Source organism: Pygoscelis adeliae, unplaced genomic scaffold (assembly GCF_000699105.1).
Source record: "Pygoscelis adeliae isolate BGI_AS28 unplaced genomic scaffold, ASM69910v1 Scaffold189, whole genome shotgun sequence".
NCBI classification, from domain to species: Eukaryota; Metazoa; Chordata; class Aves; order Sphenisciformes; family Spheniscidae; genus Pygoscelis; species Pygoscelis adeliae.
Genome location: NW_008825543.1, coordinates 1395812 through 1404919, shown reverse-complemented (window position 1 = coordinate 1404919; position 9108 = coordinate 1395812). Strand labels below are relative to the sequence as shown.

General features: G+C 42.5%; 2 protein-coding genes across 3 annotated transcripts; both read left to right on the top strand.

Annotated features, from left to right (window-relative positions):
* Window positions 1-174: 174 nt before the first annotated feature.
* Window positions 175-3584, top strand: ATP5F1 (ATP synthase, H+ transporting, mitochondrial Fo complex, subunit B1). Its single transcript, XM_009331980.1, has 5 exons — window positions 175-412; window positions 915-1078; window positions 1492-1617; window positions 1841-2020; window positions 2625-3584. Exons 1-5 carry the CDS (start codon window positions 175-177, stop codon window positions 2694-2696), a joined length of 780 nt encoding a protein of 259 aa, XP_009330255.1. The 3' UTR covers window positions 2697-3584.
* Window positions 3585-4730: 1146 nt separating this feature from the next.
* LOC103923561 (transmembrane protein C1orf162 homolog) lies at window positions 4731-7548 on the top strand. 2 transcript variants are annotated; one of them, XR_663937.1, is made up of 5 exons: window positions 4731-4795; window positions 5138-5319; window positions 5553-5641; window positions 6260-6339; window positions 6970-7548. XR_663937.1 is itself a non-coding variant. In XM_009331944.1 (5 exons), the coding sequence occupies exons 1-5, from the start codon at window positions 4765-4767 to the stop codon at window positions 7027-7029; spliced, it is 360 nt and encodes a 119-aa protein (XP_009330219.1). In that variant the 5' UTR covers window positions 4731-4764; the 3' UTR covers window positions 7030-7548. The 2 variants fall into 2 exon arrangements, 1 of the variants encoding a protein (XP_009330219.1); XM_009331944.1 differs by having other exon boundaries at window positions 5138-5237.
* Window positions 7549-9108: the final 1560 nt, after the last annotated feature.

Sequence of the window (9108 nt, the reverse complement as noted above, 5' to 3'; positions counted from 1 at the left end):
GGCCGGGGAGCGCCTCAGGAACCTGCCAGTCGTTGTCTTTAAATAACGTTATTCCGGGGTTTTGTCTTTACGTGCCTAATTAATGTTGTGGGCTTATAAAATAGTTACTGTCGGAAGGAACCTCTGGAGGTTATCTAGTCCCGCCCACTTCCTCACAGGAGGCGTGTCAAATTAATGCCTACCGCTTTAATTGGAACTGTGTTTGAGTCTCATCTAAGGCTGGGTTTTTTTAAGAAGCTTAATGGAAACTTTCTCATTATTTGTAGCGTATTACACACCTCAAGACCGCTGCATACAACTCAGCAGTGTTTGGCTCCTTTGCCACCTCTGCCTGAGAAAGGAGGAGAAGTACGTTATGGTTTGATCCCTGAGGAGTTTTTCCAGTTTCTCTATCCTAAAACAGGAGTCACAGGTTAACATATACTTTTTTTTTTTAATGTGTGTTTAGTTATGCTTATTTAGTTCTGTCCATCACTTCTGGCTGCTGAAAAGGTAAAATACTAGGGAAAATTATTTTTTGCATATGCAGAAGGAAGTTGTGAAGAATTGAGCCAGTGCAGCACGTCCTGGCTTTAAAGCTAGGCATCTGTGCTTTAAAGGCTAAAAGACTGTCGTGAGCTTGATCTTGCAGGGAGATTTATTTGCCTGCTGGCCCTCAAAACCTTTAAACAGAGGTTTTTGTCTGTTTCTGAATGAGCAGAAGCAGCAGGTCCCATGCAAGGTGCAAGTTGCTTCCACTTCTGGTGAGCGTTCTCACGGCACCCTTCCCCTTGGTGGTATTGGGTTCTACTTTTTGTCGTGGTAAAAGAGAACACTTCTTCTTGTAAGCCTTAAACTAGCTACCTCTTAGGTGTTTGACTTTGGTGAGCATCTTTATGCTTTGTACAAATATTGCTGCTTTATTTTTTCTTTAGGGCCTTACATGTTGGGAACTGGACTCGTGCTTTACCTTCTCTCTAAGGAAATCTATGTAATTAACCATGAGACAGTTGCAGCTGCCTGCATATTGTCAGTCATCATTTATGGCGTAAAAAAATATGGCTCTGACGTAGCAGCTTTTGCAGACAAACTTAATGAGGTAACAAAAGAAACCATAATCTAAGTTTGTAGTAGTTAATAACTATTCTAAATTACCTGCTTAAATATTTAAAAGAATACTGTGTCCAGGCTCTCATAAAAAAATCTGAGTCTAATATGTTCAGAATGTTGCTTAAATAAGGTATGTGTTAGGTCTTATGTTGGTGTTGTTACAATAAGTCTTCAAAAATAAAACACTTCATACCAGCACGAAATAATTTTTTTTTAAAATACAATTGATTGTGAACCCTAATTCTTCTGTCTTGCCATCCTTTAACCTCAACCCTGGCACAGTCCAGTTTATGCAGACATTTCTCAAATCTTAATGCAGAATTTCAGAAGTTAATTACAGATCACTTGTTTTCCTTGCATCTTGCTTTCGTTCTGAAGCATATTTTTTGTTTCTTCGTCCAGGAGAAAGTTGCTAAAGCTTTAGCTGTGAAAAATGAAGCTATTAAAGATCTTGAGACTGCCATCGAACGGGAGAAGAAGGAGCAATGGCGGGTTGAGGGCCGCAATTACCTCTTTGACGCCAAGCGGGTACGCAGTTCCAGCTCTACTGTTCACTCCCGCTGCAGTCTCTGCTACGTAACCTGGGTGCCTCTTAAATCGCTAGCAAGTTAACAAACCATTTACCCTCAGTGTGTTGTGGACAGGGCCGGTTCCACCACCTGATCCAGTGACTTTTGCTATAGAATGTGTTCTGCTGCTGTTCTGCGTTCTTGCCAAATGCTAACCCTTTGATTTCATATTCTGTGTCTAGAATAACATTGCTATGTTGCTGGAAACTAATTATCGAGAAAGATTACTGACAGTGTACAATGAAGTAAAGAAAAGGCTGGACTATCAAGTGGCTATGCAGAATTTAAAGCGTCAGAAAGAACAAGATCACATGATTCACTGGGTGGAGAAAAATGTTGTTCAGAGCATCACACCTCAACAGGTACTTGCTGCTTTTTTTTTTTTAAATCTGCTTTACATTTTAGTCAGCACAAATATTTGCTGTCTGGTGATTCTGGCTTAAGCCAGAAGATGATAGGTCATCTTTGGGTGACTTCCAAATGTGGCTGCAACGCATTCCTACTGCTGAGTAAGAGCTAACAAGCCCAGTTACTAGGTACCAGATGCTTGTGTTGCTGGTGATTTAAGGTAAATCACGTGTGGTGTTTGTTGCAGCGTAGAGCTAAGCTTGTGATAAGGTGGATAGCTAACAGGTCAGGGAACTCACTTGTAAAACTCTCCGTGTAAGACCGTGGCAGCTTAAGATCTGCAGATGGGCTCTAGATGTCCTTTCTTTTAAGGAATGAAGCTGGTAACAACAAAAAAAGAAAAAGTGTTCCTAGCACTGCATGCAGGTGCTTTAATGCAGGCTATTGTTTGGATGTGAATCTCTGACTTTGTGAGCTATATTTATATACCTTTTAATCTGTAACTCATTTCATGGGTCTAAAAAGGAGTATCTGAAATGCATTAGAATGCATACTTTGCTTGTTTAAATGTCTTCCATAAAGTCTTTCTTCTGAAAGCTGTTTTCCGTTCTTTTGCAGCAGAAGGAGAGTATCGCAAAGTGCATTTTGGACCTGAAGGCATTATCGAAGAGTGCACAGGCAGCAGTGTAACCATGTCTGATTCCACTGACGTGTCTCGTTACTTACTGTTGGAAACTGTATGATTCTGAAGCATCATTAAACAAACAAACAAACCACTCTGCTGTCTTTCACTAGCAGTAGCAACAGTAATTTCCTTTTTATGTTTGAAGTAGCTAGATTGGTCTTGTAAACCACTACAGTTAATTTAATCTGGGGGATTATTTGCAACTACAGTACGTATGATTCTGTTTGGTTCCTTCTTTGGTCCTGAACGCTTCCAGAGACAAGATACAGAACTTCGCAGTGAAAAATTCTGGTGCTAATACAGTGATCAGTTTTTGTTTTAGAATTCTGTGTGATAATGACATATAGATATCTACCGTAACTGTAAACATGTTCTAAAATCAGAATGAGAGCCGGTGCTTCCATTCACCTAGTCCAATACTTGGAGGTGCCCTGAGTTCAGTGTCCTCGTTCTAAAAAAGAACTGGAAAAACCACTTTCATAACAAAGCTTCAAATAGTAATGAAAGCATTATTCTGCTCTCTAAAAAAGAGGATGTAGCTGGCAGGAAGCGTACCAAAAGCTACCGGAAAACTTGGCTTCAACTGAACTCGCCAGTATCACGTTTAAAACAGTGAAATGGATAAGTTTATTCTAGAGGGTGGTGGGTTTTTTGCTAGACTTTCATAGAAAAAAAAAGTTGCTTTTTCCTTTTTTGTGTAAGAAGGAAAATGGTTTTATGTGTATTATGATAATACACAGTATAAGCATTTTCATTTTTTTTATAGGAAACTTTTTCCCTGAAGGATTTTGTTATATCTCAAATGTCCCAGCTGAGCAAAGCACTTGCCTATGTGTAATCTCATCCTTTCTGTGTTGGGAAGTGATTTATTTAGTACATAAACTTAAGTAAGCAGACTAGGGTGTGCTTACATGCCTCTCTTACGCGGATTGGTACTAGAGTGAGGAAATGCTTATTTTCAGTGGAGTTAGTAAAATAGCACAGTTTTCTATGCTTTTTAATACAACAGTTCAGCAAAAATGGTGTACTTTAGAGTTAAGAACCTTACTTAAAGGCAGCTTCAGATCGTTCGCTTACTTTTTTTTTAGATCAACAGTTCCTGAGAATGCAGGTGTCTTTTGTAGTTTCCTGTTACTTTAATAAAGTGAAGTTGCTCAACTTCCACATCTGTGTAACCCCACATTTGAATGACACGTGAGCTTTAACTAGTTTTGACAGAGATGCTTTTCACAAAGCCCATGGTTAAACTGCCCCGCTAACGCTTCAGGAGTCTTCAACCAGGAGGTGGGCAGCAGTCCTACCGTGCGAGGTAAGACGGTGTATCGCTTACTGCCGTTACTTCTCTTACTGCAAACAACGCGCTTTTAGACTTGGTGTAGGAAACTGGGAGGCCTCAGGTGTCTGACTCTTGTGGAATGCGGGCGGCAGTGGGCATGCAGCAGAAAAAGACGATGGTAACAGGATGTTTACTTTCATGTTGTTGGTAATACTTCCATGTTATTAACACTGTGCAGTTTGCAAGCCATGTAGTGAGAAATACCGGGGTAGGAGTTTTTTAGTAGACTGGTACTTCCCTATCTGTAAGATTCCACCCCCAAATTTGAGAAGAAAGTTATCGCTCCTGTTACCGCTCCTGCTTTGGTGGAAAAAGTCAGTGTAACTTGAGGAAGAAAAACTTAAAGGGGCATTTTGTCAAAGCTGCTTCTGATTATGAAAATGTTCACTCAGCTCTAGCTGCTGCAAAAATAATACTGTGGGTGCTTTTTTAGTTATTAAATATACTCGATCCTTCTGAAAGAAGGCAGCGCGTTCATCAAAGCATAGTGAACACGCCTGTGCGTGCACAGGGGCAGGAAGACCTTGGGAAGTAGGATTCGTGCTGAGTAATTGCTGGGTTTGCTGCTGTGACTCTGTGCCGGTTTGTATGAGATGTCTGAAACTGACAAAAACTAAATAAAGCCTGGGAGTTAGAAGAAGGTGGTCGGTTTGTTTTGTTCTCGTGTGTGTGTATAACTCTCTCTTCCCCCTCCCCTCCTTTTAGCTTCTCTTACAGTTCATTAGTGTTTGGAGAGAATGGGAAGTAGAGCCTCAAAAGCAAATGCAGGTATTTTCTTCTTTAGAGAATTTTCTTAGATGCAGTATTCTTGACTAAGTTGATATTGCCCTGATTCAAAACGGGCTGCTGTGGGGGTAGCTTAGCAGATGTATGCATTTGGGGAAGAACTGCATGGCTGCCGAAGGACACTGTGGGACAGTAATAACATGAGTAACTAAATTTCTCTGGTGTTTTTACTTTCAGCCCTCTGATAGAGAAATGTTACACTTACAATAATACTTACTGGAATAGGCGTGTGCCTCTATGTAGTTCTTGTTGCTTGTAATATTACTGGAGAAATCAACACGTTTAAAACCAGGTTTTGATATTTTTTTTTCTATTCACTTCCAGTTACGCCGGAACCCATTTCCACTACTGTCACTGTACGTACCACTGTATATACCTCTGCGGCTGACTTAAGAGCTCCAGAAGTCCAATACTGGATTGATATGTAAATGTTCCACCTTTATTTCCTGACTTCAAACACAGAGTTCCTTGAGACTGCAGACTCCTTCTTGCAGGAGGAGTTACATGTAATAGGTTTTATGTCTTAGGGTTTTAAAAGGTTGCTTAGAATTTCCTAGTCTGTGCACTAGATATTTAATTCATAGTGATGCTTAATGCAGATATGCACCTTTTAATCTCATGAGGCTTGGGATAAATGATGTAGTGCACTTCATAAAGCTTGGTGAATTTGAGCACTGCTGATTCTTCAACACCTCTGTTAAAACTGGGGATTCTGAGACTATTTTCTGTGTATCAACAGCTATGAAATACTCTACATATCGTTAGCCTTTATCTCCGGCATCTTGTTGACTGTTCTGGTCTTTGCAATCATCTACATCATCAGAGGAAGTAAGTGGCATAGTAGAGGGAGTAACGGCAGCGTGATGATCCAGACCTGGTGGCAGAGGAGTGCTTAACATCTTGTGCTGCACATCTTGAGACGGATGGTGCTAAGTTTCCATGCTCTTTGGGCTGCATCTTACAGCACTAGGGTTTCAAAGTAACTTCTGCAGAAGCTACTCTGAAAGAGGCTCAAATTATGTGTCCCTTGAATAATGGATGTATTGATGAACAGGTCATTCCTGGTGGTAACTACTCATGAATCATCCTGGGGCTGTTTTCATGGAAGAATTAAGTTTATCACTGCTGAGTTGTAGTGGGTTTTGTTGGTTGTGTTTGTTTTGGTTTTTTTTCATCCTAACACTGGCCGCACCAAGTTCTCATCAAATTCATCAGCTGCTCTCATCCTAGCCCCTTCCAACAGGTGGGCAGGGGCAGGGGCTACCCTCCTGCCTGGGCTGCCAAACTGCTGACTTTGCAGTGAAGGTCTGAGACAGATTTTTACAAGCTGTGTCGAAGCCATGCGCTCGCTGGTGCTGCTCTGTCACCCCACTCTTGCGCCTCTCTTGCGCTGCTGTCTCCAAACACGGAGCAGACAGCTGAGACTGGTATCCCTCTCCTTCCTAGAGTGTAAGAGATCCCACCAAAATTTACAAGAGCGAGTTCCCTCCCAGACAGCGACTGAGGAATCTGCTAAGGACATCCAGGTAAAGGTCACAACTATTATTTCTAATACTTCATGCAGAGACTTCAGATTCTTGAGAGGATGGTTTGGGGGGGAGTGGAAAAAATTGTGGGGGGGGGGGGGAGGGAGAAAAGACGTTTGCTCTTGCGAGACTCAAGTGTTAGTCGACAATTCTTTTGACTGAGGAAGAGTGCTTTCTTTTGTGCATCCAAGGCTTCAGCCTGTGTTTACAGTTGCAGTGAGTTACCTGAGGAGGTACCTCGACATGTAGGAGGGAAAGATATTCCTTCTCTGTTATCACAGGGCTCAAATGCCAACTCCCCATGTATTTCAAGGATTCTGGGGCTACATGTCGTGGTTTAACCACTAATTAGGTCAGTTAGGGGAAAATCTTTCTAAAGGGCAAGATTTTCTGCAGTTTTTGTTCATGTTATTGATTCTTTGGAAGCCCCTAATGCAGAGTCAACCCAGGATCCTGAGCTAGGATGGGGGACTGGACTGATCCAGCATAGCGTTTAGTAGATTTCCCATGTGCAGGGACAGACTGACCGCTTATGGTGTGTAGCGTTGAGGACAAATTAAAAGCGGGAAGTTCACGCTGAGATGTGATGCTTGCACACTCTAATGTTTGTGGCTTCTTTCACATCCCCAGAATGAGGTTGCTTACACCACTCTAGTCTTCCAGCGAAGTCAGACATTGATGGCTGTGTGAAGTTTCTAGTGAAATGAAGACGTTTGCATGTTCTGCACATTAAATGCCACCAGAACATTATATCAAGGCCTACAGTGATCTGAAAAATGCCAGCACTGCCGTATGTAACATCAGCTCATTTTATAGTTATAAGGGGAAACGAACGTCTCCTGTTCCAAACTGCTTGCCAACAGTTGTGGACAAGTTGCTTTTTATACCGTATTTCCTCATCTGTAGAAATTCTGGTGAGTCCTTACAATGTGCTTGTAAAGCTTCCATTTGTGTGTTTGCTAGTGCTTTGAACTACCAGAATTGAAAAATGGAAATGTTTCTCTGCATTTATTCACGTCTGTGCCCTTGTTTCTCTCTTCTGTCACTGACTATAGAATTTTTCTTGTTTTTTGATTGCCAGGTGCTCTGATAAGTTATTTTCTGCTTATTGAAGTTATGATAATGAAATGTTTGTATGCAAATGACTGCTTCCTGATTGGATCACAGAAAGGAAATGCACAATCACAGTGTGACAATAAAAATTTATGGACATGTTCATTGATGTGTTGTTACCCAGAGCATTCTAAATATATTGTAAAAAGTTTAAAAATCACCCCCTTTTCATAAACTGGGGAATAAGTTACCACTAGTGACTCAGCCTTAGCAGCTGTGGAGAAGTTTCTCTGCATGTTCCTGTGCCCACGGGTGGCAGGTCTGGTGGCTGAGGAAGTGCAGTGAACTCTGTCGTACAACGCTTCTCCTGCACGGCTGAATGGGAGCTAAGTTTCCTGCCGCCTCAACCCTCTGGGTTTCAGAAGCCTCCTTGTTTTTGGTCACCAGAGCGCGTCAGATTCTGGCAGATGTGTCTCTTCTCTGAAAATGCAGATGATTGTGTGTGTGTGCTATTGTAAACACCTCTCTAGAGGAATCTCTTAGGCAGGACAAGGGCCTCGGGTCCTACAGCGTCCTGTGCACTGCAGCTGAGGACAGCAAGTCCCACATCTGAGAGGCTTCAGGCGGGTGAGACTGGATGTGCCGCCTGATGGCAGCACAAAGCCATAGGGGAGCAGCTGGGTTTAGCTCAGCTTAGACTGGTGCGTTTGGTGTCTTTCCAACAAGCAGTTAGCAGAGCAGTGGCTCCACCTCTGCCAGCTCTGCTGGCTTGTCCTGCCTTCGTGCCTGTAGAAGCTGGTGGAAGTCCGGGGGACCACTGAAAAGCAGGTGCACAAACACCATTTGTGTTCTGAAATCTGGCCTGAGAGGCGTTGTGGGTAAGGCTGCCGACCGTTTTACAGGGTCAGGAGTAGAACTTGCTGTCTTTGTTTTGCTGTATCTGCTCTCATCTCAGTCTTGGCAGATTTTTCAAGTGCCATTTAATAGAGACAATGCTATATTACTCCTCAAAATGTGCAGCTGCTGAGAAGTTTGTGAGGGATGATTGTAGTTGGTTCACAATTTTTTTTTGTTTAATAACAGTGTTACTCCGCTGCCTGACAGCGACTGAAGTAAGAATGTCTGAAAACTTACCTGGCTTGCACAAAAGTTACTGCACCATACCAACAAGCACACTACCTTCCTACACTGTTAGATCCTGTGTTACAAGTGCAAGCAAAGGTGACTCACCATGCGCTTCCCCCTGAGACCAGCTAGGACGCTGGGTTTTTCATGTAGATGTTCCTTCACCGTGAATTGTACTGAGACTTAGCACAACCATTTCATGTACTTTGTGAAATGTTGCCAACCACAGTGCAGCAATTTTGTGTGCCTACCTACAGAGCGGAGTCTGGTACAGCCCTTGGAGATGGAGGGTGACAGAGAACCTCCGTTTGCTGCGTGGCTGCTGACAAGTCTCAGACTCATCCCAGAGCATCTGTCTGTCTCTCCCTTTCCCATTCCCAGAGCTCTGCATAGTCATACACAGCTTTTAATGGTAGCCATCAGCCAACTCTTTGTTTTACAGACAGATAGAGGAATTTGGGACAGCTGTGTTTGCTAATCAGAATAGAAGAGGTGTTTCTCTATTTTGGTTCTCCCATTTTCCCTATTTCAGTAGGCTTCTGCTAGAGGTGTTCGTACCAGAGGTGTTCGTACTTGTGGTCTCCCCAAAGA

Excerpts from the sequence above, each read along its gene's own strand:
- ATP5F1 (XM_009331980.1), top strand. The coding sequence starts at position 175 with ATGCCTACCGCTTTAATTGGAACTGTGTTTGAGTCTCATCTAAGGCTG. Across the intron at positions 1,079-1,491 it reads TTGCAGACAAACTTAATGAG|GAGAAAGTTGCTAAAGCTTT; the intron begins GTAACAAAAGAA and ends TTCTTCGTCCAG. Across the intron at positions 1,618-1,840 it reads ACCTCTTTGACGCCAAGCGG|AATAACATTGCTATGTTGCT; the intron begins GTACGCAGTTCC and ends TTCTGTGTCTAG.
- LOC103923561 (XM_009331944.1), top strand. The coding sequence starts at position 4,765 with ATGGGAAGTAGAGCCTCAAAAGCAAATGCAG. Across the intron at positions 5,238-5,552 it reads GTCCAATACTGGATTGATAT|CTATGAAATACTCTACATAT; the intron begins GTAAATGTTCCA and ends GTGTATCAACAG. Across the intron at positions 5,642-6,259 it reads CATCTACATCATCAGAGGAA|AGTGTAAGAGATCCCACCAA; the intron begins GTAAGTGGCATA and ends TCTCCTTCCTAG.